This window comes from Meriones unguiculatus, chromosome 6 (assembly GCF_030254825.1).
Source record: "Meriones unguiculatus strain TT.TT164.6M chromosome 6, Bangor_MerUng_6.1, whole genome shotgun sequence".
In the NCBI taxonomy this organism is placed as follows: domain Eukaryota; kingdom Metazoa; phylum Chordata; class Mammalia; order Rodentia; family Muridae; genus Meriones; species Meriones unguiculatus.
In genome coordinates, this window is record NC_083354.1 from 118,750,435 (window position 1) to 118,774,879 (window position 24,445).

The 24,445-nt window shown below is 42.8% G+C and overlaps 1 protein-coding gene across 4 annotated transcripts in view; it reads left to right on the plus strand.

Annotated features, from left to right (window-relative positions):
• Positions 1-24,445, plus strand: part of Lyn (LYN proto-oncogene, Src family tyrosine kinase) — a 117,771-nt gene that overhangs the window by 50,930 nt on the left and 42,396 nt on the right. For 2 of the 4 annotated variants that reach the window (XM_060385932.1, XM_060385934.1), the window contains exons 2-8: positions 6,059-6,195; positions 9,938-9,983; positions 10,696-10,801; positions 12,783-12,881; positions 13,004-13,107; positions 14,212-14,361; positions 16,847-16,999. In XM_060385932.1, the coding sequence (XP_060241915.1) occupies positions 6,064-6,195; positions 9,938-9,983; positions 10,696-10,801; positions 12,783-12,881; positions 13,004-13,107; positions 14,212-14,361; positions 16,847-16,999 (790 nt within the window). In that variant the 5' untranslated portion in view covers positions 6,059-6,063. The remainder of the gene's footprint in view (positions 1-6,058; positions 6,196-9,937; positions 9,984-10,695; positions 10,802-12,782; positions 12,882-13,003; positions 13,108-14,211; positions 14,362-16,846; positions 17,000-24,445) is intronic. The other 2 variants (XM_060385933.1, XM_060385935.1) reach the window with 1 other exon arrangement.

Consider the following 24,445-nt stretch of genomic DNA (forward strand, 5'->3'; position numbering starts at 1 on the left):
CATGAAAGAATCTTCTAGCAAGAGAAGTCGTCAACTCCCCAGTTTTTAGGTGTTGGTGTGTGCTCCTGTCTGAGCAAAGGGTGACCCGTCTCTTTGTATCTCTAGACCACAGAGTTGAGCTTTTACAAGGAATCCAGACCTGTCTTTATTGACATGTCAAACGCTGAATGTTAATGGTTTTTTAAAACGCACACTTTGTTTTTACTTTTTATGACATCTTTTACTCAGTGACTGTGTCATACAACGTAACGTCATTCAATCCACCCCAAATACCTCCCTTACTCTCCACAGGCTTGCCCCTCAACGTGTTCTTCTCCCGTCCTCATGCCCCTCCTTTCTTTTCTAATCCACCGAGTCCACTTAGCTCTGTGAAACATTGATGGATCTTGGTCACCAACTTGATGATTTAACCAGGTAACCAATGCTGCACTGAGTCTGTGAGCAGAAGACCATGCCGTGTCCACTCAGCATTTCACAGCGTCCTCTCCATCCTCGGGCTCCTCAGGCCCTTGCCTTTCTTTCTACTCCCACCTCATGGTGTTCTTTGAGCCTTGGAGGGGATGATGTGCAGACTTACGCCCCATTTCATAAGTCACTCCACATCACTCAGTCTCAATGACTTTTAACTAGTCATGAGTCACAGCATTATGTGCTGCACACCACAAAGAGAAGCTTCTCTGGCCAAGATTGAGAATAGCACTAGGCTATGTGTGTAAACGTAAATATTTTTTGAAGACAATTTGAAAACACGTCCAGTTAGCAAAACAATAGGAGTACATTCCCCCACTTGGGCCCATGAACTCCCCAGATGTGGGCTTTTGACCATGTTTAGAGAAGTAGGCATATGGGCGTTCCCTCCTGAGGAGCAGGCCTCAAGTCCAGTCAGAAGTGTGTTGGTTATGTCACAACCTACCTTCTGCTTCCGACTGGTAGGCACATACTTGGTAGATTGGTATTGCAGCATTCAGGGTTCACCACTGGGCAATCCTGTGGTGCTTTGTTTCCCTCAAAGACCTACATAGCAATGTCCGGCACCATGAGAGCTAGCCAGCATAAAGGAAGTTTTCAGGTCAGTTCAAGCTTTATTTCTCTATGACCTACACCCAAAGTGGATGATGTCTCAGTAATAGGATCTTACATACAGCTGTAGTGGACAATGATGATAGCCTGTGTTGTTCTGGGGTCTTCCTGACCAACAATACCTCATAGGGAGGTATCTCATGCTTGGCATTAATTACTAACTTACTTAGTAATGTTTCCCGGAGAAGCCCTATCCACCCTTACGGGATATCTGTGTCAAGCACTGTTTTTTATTACATTTTAAAGTGGAGTGTGCTCACATACTACGGCACACACCATTCTTTCTTCATGTTCTTTCATCACGTAGGTCCCAGGCATGAAACTTAAGCTATCAGCCTTGGGGCAAGCACCTTTGCCGTCCAGCTCTCTTCATTTTATTATTATATTTTTAAATTATCATACAAAATAATAATTTTCCGTAAGGGTTCTTACACATTCTCAATTTTATTTAATGTTCCAATCACCCCATAATAATTATTTTTAAATAAAGTGTCTGCATATTAAATATGCCTTGATTTACTATTAGAGATGATATGAGGCAGATTTGGGTGTCTTAGCATTGGCCTGAAATCCCAGCACTGGGGAACCTTAGGCAGGAGGATCACAAGTTCAAGGCATTCCTGGACTACATAGTAGTATGAAGGAAAAAAACAAGATGTATAATACCAAGAAGAAACAATGCACACAGTATCATCCACGGATTTTAAATAAGTCCACTGAATACAAAATTAGAATTCTTGCTAGGGCCGCACACTGTTTCTTAAAAAAAAAGGGCTTGTCCCTTTCCTCTCTCCTGGTGGTTCACAATGTCTCTGAAGCAAACCCAGAGTGAGTGCACATGCAGCCCAGCTATGCCAGTGAAGACGCCCCTGGCAGAAGCACGTGTGTTCACCTCTCCTCCCTGGTCCTGACTTTCGGATTCCATTGTATTAATCTCATTATCGATTCTTGTGGTGAAACATTTCATAACGTTTTAAGAGGCAATCTATGAAAATGATCTCTGTTAGTGTTAATAAAATCCATACTTCAGGCAGCTATCCTGTGGGAAAATGGCAAGCATACGGGCTGTGGCGTTAGCTCTGGTGCCCAGCCTGAGGAACGGCAACCAGCTGAACCCCTCCCCAGCTGCAGCTGGGGCTTCTGGCCAGCCCCAGGTCTCTCCTCTATTAAGTGAGGATCGCAGTGCTGCAGACAGCGAGTCTCTTTGGGGATTAAAAAAGAAGCTCAGCACTTTATATGTTTAGTAAGAGATGTCAAAGGTGCCGAGTGTTCATAACCTTTGGAGCCGTGTGACAATACCATCAGTTCTTGACAGGAACAGAGGACGTTTTGGCGTTGTTTTCCGGTTCTTTCGCACATACTAATAGAGTGTTAGTATCTATTTTAAAATTATTCCATGCACGCAACAGATAGTATATGGAAGAGATTTCTTGGACAGAGCTGCAGCCTCGTTCGTTGGTTGTTGTATGCAGGAACCCACACCCGATCTCCTGATCTCTGTGCCTGAGAGCTCAGTCTAGGCCGTGGGGTGTGCTACCCTCCATTGTATTTTCCACTTTCTGTCCTTTATAGAGCAAGCATTTGGTTCTGGTTAGCTGTCGTTGCGGTGAGAGGGTGAACTCACCAAATACCAAGCAAATAACCATCTGTGGGTGAGCTGGTCTGGATTGACACCTGCCCCCATCGACCTGCCACTTTACACTCGTAGGTGCCAGACAACCGACCATCGACCTGCCACTTTACAGACAACCGACCACCACTCAAAGAGCCTGAAGAACAGACTTCCCCTGCTACCCCAGCTTCAATGTTTCCCGTGAAGTCATCCCTCAGATGTAGAGTTCTCCACGTCTCTGTGTCAGTCGGTTAAGAGAATTTCGGTGGCTTCCTGAGGGAGTGAAGGCTGTACTGCTTGGCTTGCTATAGGAACATTTGCCGACAAGCATTCCTAATCGTGCCCAGGTTCAGATGCACACGCACTAACAAGCCACTCATTTTCTAACGTTTTGAAAATCAAAATGTTGTATTGTATCTCTTTTCCTTTTCTTTTGGTTTTTTGAGACAGGGTTTCCCTGTGTGGCCTTGGCTGTCCTGGAACTTGCTTACTAGACCAGGTGTCCTCAAACCCAGAGATCTATCTTTCCCTGCCTCCTACCTTTCTCTGGGATTAATGGTGTGTACTACCACCGTCAGGCAAAAATCAATGAATTTTTGTACACCTGTTTATTATATGCACTTGTTATTCACCAAGTTTGCCTTTTTGAAAATTTCAAATATACAGAAAGAGATGAAAAGATAGTTTTTCTTTTTTTTTTTCCTTAGAGTCACTAGTTTTCATGTATTTAGACACATCTTTCTGACACCATCCTCTCACTGTGGTGGAAGTATCAGGAGTTGCAAAGACTCTCTCCACACCATGCATTTCCAACTTTTCTTTATCAAATCTATAAAACTGAGACAATTGCTAATATCACCGTAGGACCTACTCACAGCCCAGTCTACAGAGTCAACTGCAGAATATCAAGGGTTACACAGAGAAACCCTATCTTGAAAAACCAAAATAATAATAATAATAATTTTTTATGAGACAAGGTCTCACAATGTAGCTCCGACTGGCCTTGAACTCTATCTTCCTACCTCAGCCTTTTGAGCTTTGAAATTATAGATGAGCCACCATTCCCGGTTCCAAACTGCAGTTCTGGAAAGAACCTTTCTAGATACTCTTTACCACATATGCTGTCTCCCATGAAACTAGAACCTAAGATGGGTTTCACCCTGTCCTCTTTCTTTCCCTCTGTTGCTTCTGGTCAGAAAAGACCCACATGGGCGGGTCTCTTGTTAGCACAAAGCTCGGTACCTGCAGGCTATCTGTGCCTTTTCTCAATTACAGGCTTTGAGCTGGGCGTGGCTGCTCACCTGTAATCCCAGCATTTAGAAATGACAGGCTGCTGTGAGTTTGAGGCCAGCCTGGGGGACGGAGTGAGTTCCAGGACAGGCTAGCATACAGAGTGAGACCCTGTTAAAAAATAAATAAATAAAATAAAAAAGGAGGAGGAGGAGGAGGGAAGCCAAGGAAAGGAAAGGGGAACCCCTCTGGTGTTGGTCCCCTTAGGGTTTTGGGAGAAGTATAGCAAACTCAGCACCTGCGGGTGGGGGGAAGCGGGTAGACAAACGGGATTCTCAGCTCCTGTCTGGAGCTTCCCTGTGCTCAGACATCTGGCTTCCAGGGCTTTCCTGTCACCGTGTTTGCTCGTGGATGAAGGACCATCATAAGAGATGGTCATTTGGGCAGCAACTTTGGGAATGGGTAGTGATGAAGAACAAACTTACACTTATTTACAGATCAACTCCAAAAAAACCAAAACAAAACCACCACCACCAACAACAAAAAACACCCACCATCTCCATTTCAGAACCGTAAGCTATGAAAAGAAGAAGAAAGCCTGTTTTGAAGCAATGGGCTCACTTCCCCTTTACTCTGGGAACTACCGCTTGCCATTTTGCTAGTTTCAGAAAAGGAGTGGCCGTCCCTCGGAGACTTCATACCCCGACTGTTGAAAAGATGAACAAGCCCGTCCCCCAAGCTAGCCAAAGCCTGTAGAGGACAGGGCAACATGCAGTTAGACCAGGTCCACTCCTGCCCGCCACTTAAGAAGCCAGCCAGCGGAGCCAGGAACTGAATCTTATAGCCACACTTTATTCAGTGAGCTGGCGATGTGAGGAGACAGTGGGTTAATTAGCATCCTGAAAAATCTCTTCCGTCTCAGCTCCCACCAGCAGATTGGGGAAGGGGGGGAGACAGTAAACAAAGGTGGTCAGTCATCCAGAGCACAATCCGGCCTCACTGGGCCAGTTGGCAGCCAAGTTCCTGAGACTTCTGTGAAGTCCCTGCCTCTCGTTCTCATCTCTATGCTCTCCCCTCATTCTGTGACTATCTGGGACCCACAGGCACTTCTGTCTTTATTTATTTATTTATTTATTTATTTATTTATTTATTTTTTGAGGTTATGATATAATTATATCAGTTCAGGCACTTTCTCAAAGGCTGAGTCTGTACCAGTCTTGCACTCCTTTTGAGGCATTAGGGCTCGGGTTGGGGGTGGGGGTGACTCAGAGCAAACGAACACTGTGCTGGCACTCACCACCCAGTTCTGTCTGTAGTCATGGCTTGTAGGTGATTGTGCCCTTAGCATCTTCCCGGTTTGCAGGCTCAGATATCTTGATAGGAAGCCTGCCAGACTGGATCATCAAGCATTTTTATGCTCATACCTGTGTCTCCTTTACTTCTAGTCTTGACAAAAGCCACAGCCATCTTTGTAGGTGCCCAAGCCCCGTACAGTAGACTCTGACTGTAAATCACACCAGCCTGTGAAGCCTCGAGCCCTTTCTCTTCCCCTTGCACACTTCAGATGGGATGCGCCACCAACTAAACTGATTATGCTGAACCCACCATGGTCCTCTGTCTCCAGCTTGGATTCCAGCCTTTCCTGCCCACTCCTCTAAAGGGCCAGGGTCACCATGGCTGCGTCTGAAAATCCTTCCTGGAACACCTTTGCTGATTTTGCCAGCAGGTTTAAATTTGTCTCATCTCAACTTTCAGGAACATTGCTGGACCAGCCATTTCTCTTCCCGTCTGAATAAAAAGTCCTTTCCTTTATTAGGATTCATGTATCCTGTGTCATGGACTCACCAGACCACACTGTAATGCCAGTTCACAAAGCTTTGCTGCAAAAAAGATGAGCACCACTATATTATGAAAGGGATTATGTTGGGTTGGTGTAAGGATGATGCTCGGGACATAGTTTTGAATAAAGGAAGCAAGGAACTTATGAACAACAAACATGGCCTGTTTCCAAACAGCCCCCACCTTTGAGTGTACTAACTTGTGTGTAACAATGAGTAAACGCATATTCTTTTTGCTCTTCTTAACCCAATTCTGGATTGATTAAAAAACAATGCCATTGCTTTTCTATTCCAACAGGAAATATGGGATGTATAAAATCAAAAAGGAAAGACAATCTGAGTGACGATGGAGTAGATATGAAGACCCAACCAGTACGTAATACTGACCGAACTATTTATGTGAGAGATCCAACGTCCAATAAACAGCAAAGGCCAGTAAGTAGAATAGTCTCAGGGGAAAAATCCCAAAACAGGATCAGAGCATGGCTGTGCAATTTAAACATCAATCTTTGCATGCAAAAAATAAATAAATAAAATAAATAAATAAATCATATTGATTACATAGACCCCAATTAATTTATATATTCCTTGTAACTTAATCCTTTGAAAAAATGTGTAGAGATTTTAGGGATAATCTGGCTGCTTACTAGATGGTAAACAGGTCTTTAGTTGAATTTCCAGTATGGAGAAAAATCACCTTTCATACTACTAATGAATGGGCCCCAGCATGTTCCAGGCCTGTGTGACTCAGGGTAGATGCGAGATCAGTGTAATGTTCTAGGAACAAAAGTATCTTCCGTATTTAAACCAGAAGCTAAGGCACACGATAGTGTGTCTCTGGGCCTTACATCTTATTCCTTCTTGTCCTTTCTTCAGCTAATTTAAAATAGCACAAAGACTGGGGTCATTATGATTTGTTATAGGGGAGTAAAAGATAAAGAAAAGACATACCCAGTTGCCTTCACACCTTGCACAGGTGTCCACATTAGAAACCTTACCTAAGTGATGTGGCTCCACCTGCACTTGGAAAAGGAGTGATGCCGTATTGTAGGGACCTGGGGGGGGGGGGGGGACTCAGAGCGTTGGGATAGCTATAACTGTAAATCTGCTTTACTTTGGAGCATGTATTGGATGTCTGTATACCGTCCCACACCCCACACTTGATGAACTCTGTTGGCATGCATCTTAGCTGAAAGCAAGCTATTCAAATTTAGCCCAAAGGCCTTTACTATTAGTTTGGCCAGGCGTGGTGGTGCACACCTGTAATCACAGCAGATCCTTGCGAGTCTGAGGCCAGCCTGGTTTACATAGCAATTTCCAGGACATCCAGGGCTACATAGTGAGACCCTGTCTCAAAGAACAGAACATAAGAACTTGCAGAGTTTCTCCAGTCTGACCTATGTTTTTAAGTGGCTTGGCATTTTAGAAACATGTTGTCATTGGCCAGTCCAGCTGAGGGCTATTGCCCAGCCCATCTCCATTATCCAAAACCTATCAGAATCAACTGTCATAATTTAGACTGATAAGTCAAAAGAGTCAGCTAAAGGGAAGTGGAGATGAATGATGACTGCCTTGTACTATTCAGTTATTTTATGTGATGTTTCTGGATAGACACATTATCAGTATGTCATGTAAAATTGCATATAACAAGGCTGGAGAGATGACTGTTTAAGAGCAATAACTGCTGCTTTTCCAGAGGATCTGAGTTCAATTCCCAGTGCGCACAGGTTGGATCCCAACCTTCTGTAGGTCCACTTTCAGGGCATCTGACACCTCTTCTTGCCTGTGCCTGCACCAAGTATGCACACGATACACAGACATCTGTGCAGGCAAAGCACCTATACTCATAAAAATAAAGAAATAAATTTGAAAAAGAGAATGCAAAATGTATCCACACAAAACGGATAAGATTATTAAGAGAGCTGGACAATGGTGGCGCACACTTTTAATCCCAGCACTTGGGAGGCAAAGGTGGGCAGATCTTTGAGTTCCAGGCCAGCTAAGGCTACACAGAGAAACCCTCTCTTTGAAATCAAAAACAAACAAACAAAGATTAAGAGCACTAGTGACTTGGTAATGATGAAGATCAATATAAAATTTAAAAGCACTTTATAAAATGAATACAGTTATATTTTAAATAAATGTTATTAACAGAAAGAAGAGTAAAAGAAAAGTAAAAGGTAGTTTTCTTGTAGACTTGAAAGTTCACATGAGAAGTTCTGTTTACTTCTTAGCAAATGCTGCAGATTTTGATGTACTTTAAAACTCAAAGATGTTTTGTTTTGGTTTTTTTTGTTTGTTTTTGTCTGTTCGGATATTTTTTTTTAATTTAGGAAAGCAAAGGAGACTAGTGAAATAAATCAAATATTCACTTTAAAAAAGATTACAAGTTGGAAAGCAACAGTGAGCGTGTTTAAAATCTCTCAGTTCCCTAATTCTCCCCAGGAACATTTTAGTTTGGGTCTCCTGTGGTCACAGATGCTCTCTGTGAGCTGCTCAGCTTAGCCTCAGCCTATGACCATAAGCAGGACTCTTCACCTTTGCCACTTTTGTGTGAAAAATACATGCTCCCAGTTGGCAACTCTGCAAGGAGGTGAAGAGCAGCCGCAGCTGAGGCAAAGCCAACAACACTTAAGGGAAACCTGTTCGGGAGAATTCTAGAGTGATGGTATGGGGGTCCCATGTATATGTTTTGTTCTTTTGAGCTGGATGTGCTAGCGTGTAGAACCCGTTTCTTAGGAGGCTCCTTTAGTCCTTTAGTGCACACATTTCAGGGCCACCCAAGGCAGCCAGCAGGTCTCTTATAAAAACGTGCTCTATCGTATTTGTAAACTAACCTCTAGCATTTGCAGATCAGCTTGCTGTTTTCAGAATTATTTAATTTCTTGTCAAATTGCTTCCTTTAAATCATATCAAAATAGACTGTAATTCTTTATTATGCAACTCTAAATGACTAAAAGAGCAGTATAAAACTTTTGTAAGTCCTTAATGTTAGTATGGGCCAATGATTTCCTCCTTCTTCAATCCTTTCCCTCACTGAATTGGAGACTTTATGGGCTCACTTTCAGCAGAAATTTATATTTCTTTTTTAAATTATTTATTTTTATTTTATTTGCATTGGTGTGGGATCCCATAGAACTGTTACAGACAGTTGTCAGTTGCCATGTGGGTGCTGGGAATTGAACCTAGGGTCCTGCTGGAAGAGCAGCTGGTGCTCTTAACCACTGAGCCATCTCCCCAGCAGAAATTTATATTTCAGTATAAACCATTTAGTCATGTTCTGTGAAGGGATTATTTGAGAAGCAGAGGAATGAGAGGTTTGAAGTCCGGGCCCTGACAAGACCTCCTTAGCAGAGGTTACCAAGCCTTATACACCCCTAGCAGTGCTCTTGTGTAAAAGGGTTTGGATTAGAAGGTACGTCACGTGACGCACCCTGCTGCTGCCATTGCTGGGGTTCCCCTCGGCCCTGAGACAGACAAAGTCATGGTTGGACAAGAGAGCGTGACTCAGTTGGGCTTGTGTTTATCTGTTAGTGAGAAGTCTGATAAAATGTTTAACTAAGTTGAGAGAACATTGGGCGGGTGACAGCTTCTGAAAGTCTCCGGTGTCCTGCCTTTTCCGTGTTTTGCTCTGCTGGCCCTGCCTACTGTTTGGTTTCCATGGCTGCTGTGCCTCCAACCCTTAGGTCTTTCTAGGTACAAAGAGGCACATTTTACCAAGGCCCTACCCAGCCAATGAACTTTCGGCATGCTCCTTCCTCCTCTGCATAGGGAGCTGTAAATATAGAAGCAGGCATCACACTGGGAAAACTGCTACCTCAAATATTAGGGTTCCGTTAAAAACACAAGAAAGAATCATGGCAGGTTGGCATCTAGTCCCCGTCCCCTGAAGCCCTATCTACTTGGACTGTTGACACAGACCATATACTACCTGTTCCAGGAAAAGCCCTGAAAATGACTGTACAGATGCCGATGACATCATCAAGCACAGGAGGTTAGCAAGGACCCCTGGTGGCAATGGTGTCATTCCATAGAATTTTTTGTTTGACTCTTCTTCCCCATTTAGTACTGCGAGTCTAAGCCTCACTAGGTGCTGTTAGGAAAATGATATGCATGCGAGAAGAAAAAGCTGAACATGATTTTTTTTTTTTTTTTTCTAATGAATACTCTTTCGTAGGTTCCAGAATCTCAACTTTTACCAGGACAGAGATTTCAAACTAAAGGTATGTTTTCTTAATAACGTGATTAGTGTTTGTTTGCTGTTGTGGGAAGATATACGTAACACAAACTTACCACAACTTTAAGCAGTTTTTTAAGCGTCAAGTTCAGAGGCAGGAGCTGCACATCGCTGCGCAGGCATCACCAGCATCCATCAGAGAAGGCTTTCCTTAGTCCAAGAGGGACTTTATCATTAAACATCATTTTCCTCCCCCTTCCACTCTGGGCGACCACCGTTATACTTTCTGTTCTAGTGGATTTGATTGTTTTCGGTAGCACATGTGACTGGAATTATACAGTCTTTGTCATTTTGTGCTCGTTTAACTTAACATAAGGTCTTCAAGGCACATCTGTAATGTGTAAGATACATGATAGGAAAAAAAAAATGTCCTGTTCAATTCTTTTTGAGGCTGAACATCATTCTGTTGTCTGTATGTGTCACGTTCTGTTCATTCCACTAATGGATACCAGAGTAGCTTCTGCCTCTGGAGACCACCACAGTGCTGCCGTGATCACATGTGCGACCTTTCTTAACACGGTATTGAAGCTACAGTAGGCCCCTGTGAGTTTGGATACACACAGGACACACCACATGCTGCTTCTGGGTGGGAGCTCACAGCTTCACTCTGTGGCTCTTCTCTCCGTTGCTTCCTCTCTCCCTTGGCGTTTGTGTGGATGGGTTTTGAGGAAGGGCTTTGCTTATTCTTTTGTTCTTAGATCCAGAGGAGCAAGGGGACATTGTGGTGGCCTTGTACCCCTACGATGGCATCCACCCAGACGACTTGTCCTTCAAGAAAGGAGAAAAGATGAAAATCCTGGAAGAGTAAGTGTGCCCAGGCCCCGGCAGCCCATCAGCCAGCTTCTCTTGTGCTTTGCTTAGGCAGCAGAAGGAATAGAGCAAAAGGAACTCCCCTTTTGAATGAGGCTGTGGGCACCTTCATCATTTCTCCCAACGAGGAATAACAGACACTGTTTCTTTCTTCAACAAAATGCTACCTAAGAAGCTTGGCTCTGTACAGCATGGAGCTTGGGAGATAGCTCAGTCACAACCTGAGTTAGTGACCCTAGGACCCATATTTTTTAAAAAAGAACAGGCTGGGTATGGTGGCACTTGCTTGTATTGGCACAGCATTGGGAGGTGGACACAGCGGGAGACAGTCTTTCTGGGCAGCCATTCAGGTCTACTTAGCAAGTTCCACGCCTGTGAGAGAGAACCTCTCTCTTTAAAAAACAAACATCAACAACAACAACAACAAAAAAAACATATGTGTGTGTGTGGCTGTGTGTGTATCCACACACAGCATCTGAAGAATGACGATGAAGCTATCCTCTAGCATGTACGCACATGCACATATGTGACGCATGCCTGCAAACACAAGTGTACCTGCACATCCATGAATATGCTACACACACACCACGCTCACCATTATCCTATGGTTTGGATGCTCTCATTTCCATTTTAAAAGTTAAAAGTCCAAGGAACAGACCGAGTGACTTCTCAAAGTCACACAAGTATCCCGAGGAAGGGCCACGCTTAGACTCAAGTTCATGCTGAAGCTCTGGACTTGGTACCTTATCCTCAGTAAGGGAGTCCCCTTTCTTTCCCTCTTTGGCAGGTCCGGGTCAGGGTGCTGCCTCATGCAAATTCAATACAGAAAGGAAGTTAGACTTTGAGTACTTAGAGTCCCTTGTTCTCCCCCCTCACTGCCCTTTTGTCCATGGTCACGTATGTGTGAGTCAACACACAGGGGTCAAGGAAACAAAACATCCAAGCAGCTCCAGGGAGGCACTGATGCACCTGAGCAGGGCTTTCCAGCATGGCTGCGGCTGCAGTACCACATTCTTGGAAGTTACACCAACCGGCCCTCGAGCCTGGTCTAAATCTATGTGATATAGCCCCCTTCCTACTTCAGATCATCTCTGGATGACTACTTATGTCTAATATAATATAGTTGTGATTGTTATGGGAATAACCCTATACATAAATAGTGAATAATAAGAAAACATAGATATAAAAGTTTTAGGTTCTGAAAATGTAGCTTAATGGGAGAAAGCTTGCTTGGCATGTGCAAAGTCCTAGGTTCAATATTCCCGCATGTAAAAAAAAAAAAATCAGCCTAAAAATTTTAAATGCTTTCTACCTGTTGGCTGAATTTGAAGGTATAGTGTGTGTACAGGCTTCTTGTATGGATAAACAGTTCACAGGTACAGCTCAGAGCTAGTTATGATCTCCCTTCTCTCACAGACAAGGGCCCAATCTGTGTGCAGGCATTTGGAGAGGAACGCTGAGCCTTCCAAGGACCTTTTTCATCCCTCCCTTCCTGTAGCTCTCCTGCTTCTTCCGGACCTAGCCGTTCCTCCTCTCCCTTTCTGCTGCCCCCTGACAGTATCCTGCAATATCACAGTGACAAGGCTTACCTACTCCGAACTGGTTTCAGTTTATTTTATTTGTTGTTGTTGTTTTCCTTTATTCATGTCACCTTTCTCTGGGGAAAGTGGATGTTTTACACACAAGTTTATAACACATGACTTCTAAGTCACTCTTCCCTTGATTCCCATGTCTACAAGGATCCTTAAAAATAACACTTCTTAGCCACCTGGGGAAGTGGGAAATGTTCACTTTCTATAAAGTGGGCCATTTTCCCAAGTCTTTTCTGTGCAGCACTGAACATGGCAAGCCACGTTGAGTTGTAAGGATAGAGTTTTGCTCTTGTTGTTTTGTTTTGTTTTGTTGCCCTCACTCTGCAAAACCAGCACCTTAGGACAGTTGCCATTACAGCTCCTGACTTTTATTTCTATTCCAGGCATGGGGAATGGTGGAAAGCTAAGTCCCTTTCAACAAAGAGAGAAGGCTTCATCCCCAGCAACTACGTGGCCAAGGTCAACACCTTAGAAACTGAAGAGTGAGTCCTGTTGTGTGGCCATCCTGGCATTTCTGAACACTGCGCTGGGTTGCTTGTTTTTTTATGCATTGCCTTTTCCCTCCCTGCCACAACACCTGTGAAATCTGAAAATATCTTTCCAGGTGGTTCTTCAAGGACATAACCAGAAAAGATGCAGAACGGCAGCTCCTGGCACCAGGGAACAGTGCAGGAGCTTTTCTCATCAGAGAAAGCGAAACTTTAAAAGGTGGGCAAGTGGTCACACAGAAGACTGCTTAGGGAGTTGGGAAATCTTCCTAGATGTGTCACCTAGGGTCTTGAGTGTGCTAGGCAAGCATTCTACCAGCAAGCTGCAGTCCTAGCCCCAGGAAATCATTTGAAAAACTATTCTAGAATGAATGAAGTAAAGAGTACAGTAGGTTCTGGTATTGAATGGGGTTATTTTTGGGTTGGGTTGGGTTGGGGTTTTTTTTGTTTTGTTTTGAGATAGTCTCTCTACGTAGCCCTTGGCTTGCCTGCAGCTCAATAGGTAGACCAGGCTGACCTCAAACTCAGAGATCCCCTGCCTTTGCCTCCTGGGTACTGAGATTAAAAGATTGTGCTACCACACTTAGATGTTATTAATTTTAAATTTGTTTCTTCTTCTTCTTCTTCTTCTGATCATCACCATCATCATTATTTGCATGTGTGTGTAAGTGTGTGCATGCCTATCTGCCAAGGCACATATGTGGAGGTTTGAAGGCAACCATGAGGATCAGTTCTCTCCTGCCATCATAGGTTCTACAGATTGAATTCTAGTTATCAGGTTTATATACAAAGTTCTTTACCTGCCTAGCCATCATGCTAGTTTACAATCAAACTCTTCGATCGTAAAGTTTATATATTGAAAGCAAATAACAGACTCAAATGATAAATGTTAATAAGTGAAAAACAGCCATAATTATGGCCAGGTCATAGTGTACTTTCTGTTTTGTTGTGTTATTGTGAAAGTGAATCCTAAATGTCAAGAGGAAACTCAAAGTAATCTATTCAACTAAATGATTTCAGAAAACTGTGGTGAAGACAGAAAATGATGTGCTGGCTGCTTGCTTAGCAACCAAAATGCTGTTGAAGCAGGATTTCACCATGTAGCCTTGGCTAGCCTAGAACCAGCCAAGATTCATCAGCTTCTGCCTCCCAAGTGCTTGTATTAAAACCATCCCTGCACCTGACTGCAAGACTTTACTATGATGCCTTGTAAACATACAGTTTTTATTTGTACATTTTATGGGAAAATGTGGCCCTCAGTGTGGTATAATGTAGACCTTATTAATAACACATAAGCATGCCTTCTCTTCATGTTTCCCCACAGGAAGCTTCTCTCTGTCTGTCAGAGACTATGACCCTGTACATGGTGATGTTATTAAGCACTACAAAATTAGAAGTCTGGACAACGGTGGTTATTACATCTCTCCACGGATCACTTTTCCCTGTATCAGTGATATGATTAAGCATTACCAAAGTAAGTAAAAAAAAAAAAAAAAAAAAAGAAGGTTGGATCCGGAGGCAGATTGTTTTCATGATGATTCGTGTAAAGTGGCACATACTACTTTGTATGAAAATTATTCTTTCAAGCGGTGTGGTGCATGGCGCTGTATCAGCTGTTCTAGCTTAACTTAATGTAGATACTCCTTGGCTTCCAGTGCTCATGTGTTCTAATGAGCTGATTTGAAATAGTACATGCTGAAGATGCATTCCCTTCACCTTGTCTCCCGAACACCCCAGTTTAATGCAGCCACCAGGAAACGTGCTCAGCTACTGAAGTTTCCACACAGTTGGACAGGGCCTGCCAGCTTCATAACCTACTTGACTTATGCAAGCTGTCAAGTACTAGACAGGAGGCGAATGCAGGTCAGCTGTGTAGACACACTTCCGTGCTGTGTAACGCGGAGAACGTTAGGCTGAGCGCCATCGGTGGAGGCTATCTCCACATTCACCGTGAGATTGCTGCTGTGATGGCCTGAGCCTGCTTGCCTGGTGTGAGCTACTTAACATTCAGTGCCTCCCCCGTCCTGTGAAGGAAAATGTTTATTTTTGCACAATCCATATTCTTTTTAAATTAAATTAATTATTATTATTATTTATTATAATTTATTCACTTTGGAATTAATTACTTGTAATAAATACCCAGCTGTAGCTACCTCCCTCATCTCTTCCCAGTCTCACCCTCCCTCCCTCTTCCCCTATGTTCCTGTCCATTTACACAATGGACTACTACTCAGAAATTAAAAACAAGGAAATCATGAAATTTGCAGGCAAATAGTGGGAACTAGAAAAGATCATCCTGAGTGAGGTATCCCAGAAGCAGAAAGACACACATGGTATATACTCATTCATTAGTGAATATTAGACATATAATATAGGATACACATACTAAAATTAATAGTATTGAACAACAAGGAGTACCCTGGGGAAGATGCTTAGCCGTCATCCAGAAAAGCAAACAGGATAGACATCAGAACTGGGAGAAGACAGGGAACAGGACAGGAGCTTCCACAGAGGGCCTCTGAAAGACTCCACCCAGCAGGGTATCGAAGCAGATGCTGAAACTCAGAGCCAAACTTTGGGCAGAATGCAGGGAATCTTATGGAAGAAAGGGGAGATAGAAAGACCAGGAGCTCCACAAGGAGAGCAACAGAACCAAAAATCTGGGCCCGGGGGACCTTGCAAAGACTGATGAACCAACCAAGGACCATGCATGGAAAGGATTTAGACCCCCTACTAGATGTAGCCCCTGGCAGCTCAGTCTCCATGGGAGTTCCCTAGTAAGGGGAGCAAGGGCATGATGCATATTCCTAATGTGTGCAGATATTCAAAGCATGAGATACAGATCTGTGACTCTGAGAATATGCATGCATGTAAAAGGATTGTGTGCCCATCATGAGTGCACAACATAGCACAGGGGCTTATCTAAAAGCACCAAATCAATGCCTTGTGCCCAGTACCAGCTTCTGCCTTGTGAAGCTCACATCTGTGGCCTTAGGTCCATTTGTTCTGGCTGACATTGGATGCAGGATCTGCTGCAGCTGGTTCCTACTGCCTGCACTAAGAGACAATGAGAAAGCTGACAGAGGGTTTGCTTGGGCCCAGAGACATGGAGCAAAGGGCAGTATGGAGAGAACAAGAGGCTGGGCTTATGGAATACCCCCCCATTTCCATTTTTTTATGCTTCTGGCCTTGGTGTTGGGACCTTGCAGTGCTGTGGTCCTGTGCTGGAGGGCAGGAGTAACCTAAAGACATTCTTGCCCATGAGCCACTGAGCTTATGAGGATACAGGACTCAGAATATGTTTACTAAAGTGTGACAGTCCATCACTGCCTTTGTCGTTTTGTTGTTGTTGTTTTGTTTTGGTTTTGGTTTTGGTTTTTGTATGCTGGCGGTGTTAATGAATAAAATAGCATGTTTCAAATTGTCATCTAGTATTTTGACAGTAGTGGCTATGCAAAAGGTACCCCCATCAGCATTTTAGATGGTGCCAGGCTGGATATTATAAGAATAACAGATTATTAAAGATTTCCTGTGTAGGCATATCTTAAACAAAAAGAATGTACTGTATTGGTTCTGTATTAGAGATTCAGCCAGCCAGGTATCTTTAAATGTATCTGTACCAAGTAGGGACAGTTGGCTTTCTTGTCAACAGTCCCTAAACAATACAGGGTTACAACATGGTGTTTACATTGTATTTGGTAATATTAGTAATACAAAAATGATTTAATTTAAGGTGTTCACGTAAAGTATTGCATTCTTATTGGATTTTGGAACTTAAGGGGACCCTGACACCCATCTGCCTTGGCTACAGACAGTATTGCTTGTATTTCTTTTTTTTTCTTTTTCTTATACTTTCTTTCTCCTTTTTCTTCTTCTTTTTACATTGTGTGTGTGTGTGTGTGTTGGGGAATCCAAGATTGAGCCTATGCTATTAACATTTGTGCTTCCCTTCACTTTAGAGCAGTCTGATGGCTTATGCAGAAGACTGGAAAAGGCATGCATTAGTCCCAAACCACAGAAGCCGTGGGACAAAGATGCCTGGGAGATCCCCCGGGAGTCCATCAAGCTGGTGAAAAAGCTCGGTGCAGGACAATTTGGGGAAGTCTGGATGGGTGAGTGTCAGCCAGTGTCCTGCTATGGAGAGGGTGATGAAGGATTCAAGCCTCTGCCAGCCACTGAGCAGCCCTGGGCCTCTCAGAAGCATAATTTCTTGCTTTCCTGTCTGTCTTGGGCCAAATTCTGTCTGTGTTTCCTTTCATCTTTTCCAGGATAAGAGCATGGGTGCTTACCCAAATCCTCTCTCTTCTTGCATCAGTCTCTCATCCTCACCCTATGGCCACACACTTGAAATCCCAACTCAGTGGAAGCTACCCTCAGGCTTAGGACCTACTAGCTTAACAGAAAGCTTCCAATTTATTCAATTTAGGGGTCACCAGCAAAGGATGCTCAAAGTCCCCCCATTAATGAATCCTTCCTTAGAGCCAAATATTATCTTCTCAGACTGGAAGGAAGTACACCAGGACTGGAGCAGAGGCTTGCTACAGGAAACTACTTTTTTTATTTTATATTTGTATTTTATTTTATATTTTTATTATTTTTAATTTAGTTTTTATTTCACACGTATGGGTGTTTTGCCTGCATATGTAAAATGTGTCATTTCCATGCCTAGTGCCCACTACAGGCCAGAAGAGGGTACCCCCTGGTACTGGAGTCAGAGAGTGTTGTGAGCCTCCATGGGCACTGGGATTTGAACCCAGGTCCTCTGCGAGAGCAGTAGTTGTCATTAACCACTGTGCAGTCTCTCCAGCCCCCAAGGAATTCTTCTTGACCACCTCCCTTTTCTCAAGCCTTCATGCAATATAAATTTATTTGTGATAAGACTTATACGTTTTTTAAGTATTACTTTTTTTTTAGTTCTTAAGAATGAAAAAGAAAAAAAAAAAGAGTTTGTCTAGGCCAGGGTAGCATGTGAGGCCACATACGGCTGGTTGCATCACTCTGTGCCAGCTTTGTGTGGATGAAAGTAAATTCAGTTTCGAGGTAGCAGGGGCAGCTAACATTTGAAAGGGCCCCAGGCCAGGCTGGCAGTAATGGAGGATCTCAGCCTGCAGCCACCACAGTGTGTCATGTGGAGACCAGGAAGGGACGGAGGGTTTTTCCCTTGGAAATCCAGGTTCTGCTATCTCAGCTGTGTACTTTGGCCTAGTGGCACCCTCATCATAACTATGCAAATACTGACCTGGCTGCAATTAATTGATATTGCGATGTAAGTCTGAACACCCAAAATGTATATAACTCAAGGAAATGACGACCACGCAACTCTCTCTCTCTGCGTTCCTCACTGGGTCAGCTTGTCCCAGAACCCTTGGGATTGGGCCTGATTGCTTGCTCTTCCTCTGGTTGCCTGTTTCACAATACCATCTCTATTTTGCTGTTCTTTAACAAAATTAACATGACATTCACATAACAAAATTAGTACTGGTAACAGGACAATTCTGTGGCAGTCAGCAGGTTCATAAACCACAAACCCTAAACCACCCCAGTCTAGTTGTAAATGTTTTTTTTATCACCACCAGGAGCCGTCACACCCAGCAATACCCCCTTTAACTGGTACTGATAAGAACATCCAGATACACAGTATTCTGTGGAGACATTTTCACTTCTCTTCTTCGTATACCGGGAATATTTACTGGTCTGTCTAATTTGAAGTCTGAGTTTGGCTGCTGGTTAGGAATCTCCTTAGCTTCTGGAAGAGTTCATCCTGCTGAACGTTAGCAGGTGTCACTAGGAGGGAAGCCAAAAGAATCGTGACTGCTGGCGCCAAGTGAGTGTACGAAGTCAGGGGTGCTCTGCCTCACTAGTGTGTGCGTGTCTGCATCTCTGTCTGGCCAGCTGAGCCCTGGTCTGACAGAGAGACTGGAAAGCTGCCCAGGTTTAGTTGGGGGTTTTTTTTCTTTGTTTTTTTTTTTTTTTAAGATTTATTTTCTATTGTTTGTGTGTATGAATGTTTAACTACATGTATGTCTGTGAAGCCCGTGAATGCCTTTTACGCAGGAAGGTCAGAAGAGGGCATTGAATTCCCTGAACAGGCTAATGGTTGTGAGCTACTGTGTCAGCGTGGAGGAAAGAACATGGGTCCTCTGGAAGAGCAGCAAGGGCTCTTAACTGTTTGGCCATCTCTCCACCCCAACCCCCAGATTTAGTTTTTAATCCTCAAGAAATGTGTGAGCTAGTTTTTCACGTGGGCACCAAACAAAATCCAGCTACTTAAAATCATATCATTGTTAAGTGAGTAAATTATTATTTTCATTAGTCACAAGGTCCACAGACTGCCTCTTGCATTGTCAGACCTGAAACACAAGGAAGAGATGCTCAGATGCTACCTGCCCTCTGCAGGAAGAAGGCTGTTGAGATGAAAGGGAGAGGTGTGCCTGCCTCAAGCTGTTTCCTCTGGTTCCTGTGACCCTGTGCTGAGGCTGTGGGTGCCTTCTTCCTTTGTGTATTATTAGTTTTTCCCAAGATCTGACTGCCCAGTGAGGAGGAGGAGGAAGTTTCTTATACAGCTTGGTCTCCTGGAGGCTTTAAGAAATCAAAATTTTTAACTGAGTCTTACTTGATACACTCTTGGTTTAGTTTTCTCAGACAGGGTCTCTCTAGTCCTGGAACTTATTATGCAGGCCAGGCTGGCCTTAAACTCAGAGCTCTGCCTGCTTCTGCTGCCCAAGTGCTGGGATTAAAGGTCTGCACCACCATTGCCTGTCCTTTTTTTTTTTTAATGAGCATTGGCTTGCATGTATGTATGTTCACTATGTGCATGCTGGGAAAAGGCTTCTGTCCCCTGTAATTGGAGTTACAGAGTGCTGTGAGCCTGCACGTGGGTGCTGAGAATCAAGCCCAGGCCTCAGGCCTCTCTGCAAGAGCAGCTGGTACTCTTCTGCCATGAGCCATCTGTCACCGTGACACATTCTTATTTAAAAGCAACTAAGTCAAAACTAATCATTAACCAACTTCCCAGATCAACCATATGCTTTTTTGTTTAAAGTAACTCTCCATCCCATTATATATATGTACCTTTAAGCAAGCCAGGCTAGAATTAGAACTTTCTCAAGTTGTTTTCTTTACCTGTGATTGCGTCACTCTACAGGAAGTTCTTTATTACTCTGATTTTTTAATCTTTCTATCTATAACACAAATTTCTGTGACTAGGTTAATGGAACCCTCAAACGACTGGCTTTTTTGTGGATCTGCTGCTGTTCCGGAGCTGCAGACACAGCTGTTTAGCCACTGTTGATTCCAAATTCCTTATCAGCACCTTCAATGTCTTATGCAGCTGCATTATTTCCTGATGACTTTTGCTCTACCTCTGGAAAGCATATCTTTCATCATTTCAAAGGAAGTAAAAGTTTCCAGGCTCCATTGTTTTCATGATGATGAGTGGGAGCGACTTTTGTCTCTGTAACTTTGATTCTAGGTGATGTAACAAGTCCAAAGAAAAGCTACTGCAGCGATAGCCCCAAGTAATTATAAGTTCCACAGAGGAAACTTGTCAGACATAGAGTCCTTCCTGTCCTTTCCCAAACACAGCCTCATATACCCCCAGGAACAGCAGCCATTCTGACCTTTGTCATAATTTCTTGACCTTTTTCCCTAAAGTGTTGGAAGTGGAGCTATGCTTTAGGGCTACACACACACACACACACACACACACACACACACACATACACATATGTGTATTAGTGCTTTAGTGCTACACACACACACATATATACACATATGTATGCATATGTATACATATATGTGTATATGTGTATGTTTTCTTTAACTGTCACAGTTAAAGAAAACATATATATATGTGTTATATATATACATATATATATATATATATATATATGGTTTATACCATACTTTTGTGTATGGTACAGCATACATCAAACAGTATAATTCAGCTTTGTCTGGGCTTAACATAAATGGGTCGTGCTGAATGTATTCTCTTATTCTTTCCTCTTTTGTTAGACATTTTTAATGAACCGATCCATGTTTTGGACTGTTGTAACATTTAATGTGCTGCTATTGTTACATACTGTTGTTTGTGTATATGCACAGCATACTGATTTTATTCATTCATTTCAACATTCACTGATGAAATCAAAGATATCTCAGGTTGTGGGTACTGTGAACACTGTATTTTTTGGTGCTGCAAGAATGCCTGAGTTTTTTCTAGGAGGAATGAATTTACTGGGTCATAAAGTACAGTCAGCCTCCATGCCTGTGGATTCAACCTATCTTGGATGGAAAATATTTGGGGAGAGGGTTGCACTCACACTGAATAGGTAGATTTTTTTTCTTTGTACCTAAATAATGCAGTCTAATAACTGTGTGCATAGCATTTGCATCTTACTAGATATCATAAGTTAGCTGGAGGTGATTAAAAGTATCCATAACAATGTGCACAGATTAGATGCAAATACTGTGCCATTCTGTGCTGAAGATATCCTCGGATTTTTGTATGCTCCAGGGTCATAGACCAAACCCCTGTGGATGATGGAGCTGGGCCAATCCTCTATGGATTGTATAGGGAGCACCATTTATGAACCATTGTTCTATTAATACTGTCAACAGGTCCTAGTTTCACTTGTTCCTCTCAATATTGCCTTTCTTTCTTTCTTTCTTTCTTTCTTTCTTTCTTTCTTTCTTTCTTTCTTTCTTTCCTTCCTTCCTTCCTTCCTTCCTTCCTTCCTTCCTTCCTTCTTTCTTTCTTTCTTTCTTTCTTTCTTTCTTTCTTTCTTTCTTATTTTGGTTTTGTCAAGACAGGGTTTTTCCCTGTAGCCTTGGCTGTACTAGACTCACGCTGTAGACCAGGCTGGCCTGGAACGCAGAGATCTGTCTGCCTCTCCTCAAAGCCATTGCCATACTTGTTGCTTTGGGTCCTTATAGCTTCTTTTGCATTTCTCTGAATTCATTTTGTACATCTGAGTCACTGGATTTTTCTCCTTTAGGGAATGTGCACTTATGCCTTTACTGCTTTGCTACTTAACTGATTTCCAGGAATTACAGATTCAAGATACTAGTGACTTGTCAGTTGTAGAATATTTTCAACACCCCACCTCCACCTCTTCTCTTTTTCCCTCCCCTTCTCCCCTTCTCCCCTTCTTCCTCTCTTTCTCCCTCTCCTCTCCCTCCCTCTCTCTCTCTCTCTCTCTCTCTCTCTCTCTCTCTCTCTCTGTCTCTCTCTCTCTCTCTCTCTCTGTGTAAAGGCTGAAACTGGGTATCTTCCTCATTTGCTCTCCAGCTTATTTATTGAGCCAGGGGAATAACTGCACCTTGAACTTGTCTAGACTCACTGGCCAGTGAGCTCTAGGAATCCTGTCTCTGTCCCATCCGCACTGGAGTTACAGACCTGTCCCAGCCGTTTATGTGCATGCTGGGGATCCAAGTCTCCATACTTGGATCACTTTACTCTCTGACCTACCTCCCTATTCCTGAGAGTATATTTTCTTATGCCTTACTACCAGTCTTCAGCTCATATAACTGAACACTTGTTTATAAATTAACAAAACACTCATGATGCAATCTACGGTATGGTGTAATTTATTTTTTTATAGATTTGTTTGTTTTATTTAATGGGTAAGTGTTTGACCTGCATGTGTGTATGTGTACTTGACGCAGACTTCATGCTCCCAGAGGTCATAAGAGGGCATTGAAGACCCCGGAGCTGGAATGATAGAGGGTTGTGAACCACCTGGGGGTGCTGGGACTCAAACTTGAGTCCTCTGCAAGAGCAACTGGTGCCCGTTACCTCTGACCTTCTCAAATGCAATTTAAAAGACTTTACGAATAAGATCTGTTTTTAAATTGCTCTTAAGGTATATGAAAAGGCACCATTTTTCTATTTAAATGGCAAATCAACATAATTTATTCAGCGTTCCGTGATGTTCAGGTGGTAGCTTTTGTTCCCTTTTCTATTACTGTCTTCCGTGTGTTTTAAAACTTATTTCCACTACATTATTTCCTTCTCTCCTACATGGTCTTACACTTGTTGATCTTATTACACCATAAAGTATAATAAAGTGTAACATAGTATAATAGAAAGTAAATATTTTCATAGAAACCGGTCACTGCCTCCTCTTTCTCTCCCTCTACCTCTTTTCCTCCTCCTTTCTTTGCGAGGCTCGGCATGCTGGAACACAGGCCCTCACACAGGAGCACTCTACCGCTGAGCTACATCCCCACCCAGAGAACTCATTCTTAGTGACCAGAAGAAAAATAGCCAGCTACGGGTACTCATAGAAAACTAATGTTTTTTTTTTCCTGCTTATTTTGGAAATATTTGTTTGAAATAACAACAACAATAATAATTTTGTTCGTAAAAAGATACACATATTCAATAATTTGTGACAAATTTAATAAAAGTGGAAAAGAGCAAAACCAAGTAGAAGTCACCCAAAATGCTACCATCCAGAAGTCACTGTTTGAGCCCGCTGCTTGTCACAGAGGATTCACTAGCATAGAAAGGGCCCTATCCACTCCCAGGCCACTGTCTGAGGGTAGCTGCAAAAATGAGCCCCAGCAAGTGACACCCCAGCAGAATTTTCAGGTGCTACCGGCTGAACATCCCTCCTCAGCTTTATTTTTATTTTTATTTTTCTGCACTTCCCAGAGAACTATGGAAACAGAGGCCAGGAAAAGGGAATTTCATTTATTGCTTACATTTCTGCTTTGCCAAATTACTGAAAAGAAAAAGGGTTTCCTAAGAAAATCTGCATTAAACTTAGGTATTTCATGGAGGCAGTTTCCAAAATAGAGAAACCTTGAAGGAACTTCATTGAACAGTTATCATTTCTCAAGGGATTCTATGAGCCAGTGTTGCTGAGGGCATGGGAAACACTGCAGAAGACATTCAGGTTTCTTGCCCAAAGGGCTCTCTTCTGGAAAGGTGGCCAGGTGTGACCCCTTGCCTTCAGCAGCAAACCCTTCCTCACCGAGTCTCTGCAGGCCAGTCCTCGGAAAACCTTGGGAAATATTTGTTTGGCTCTGGCATAGCATACTTTCAAGCATGTATATAAACTGCTTTTATAACTACTACACTTCTTCCTGATTGTAAATGTGATACAAGCCAGGCATTGGAGGCTCACACTCAAATCCCAGAACTCAGGAGATGGGGGTAGGAGGAACACTAGGTTGAGGCCAACCAATGCTACATAGTGTCTAAAAAGAAAAAAGAAACTAAGCTAAACTAAAATTAATAATAACCATTAATAATAACCAGTGATTAATTAATATGTGTGTTGATATAATTTTCTTTTGCATGCTCTCTCATACTCTCTGGTTTTCACTTTTATTATAAAGCTTTGGTTTTCTTGTTTATTTTGCCTCAAATAACATTCTTTTAACTAGAGGAGGAAAATATTAGTCCTCCTGGTAAAATTCATATGGAACTTTCACAACTGTCGTTTTATAAAATTATTTTGCAATAATTTTAAACTTTTGTGGAAAGAGTGCAAAAGCTCCGCATACCGTGCCGTCATCACGCCTTTGGTTTTTTTAACAGCACAGCGTGA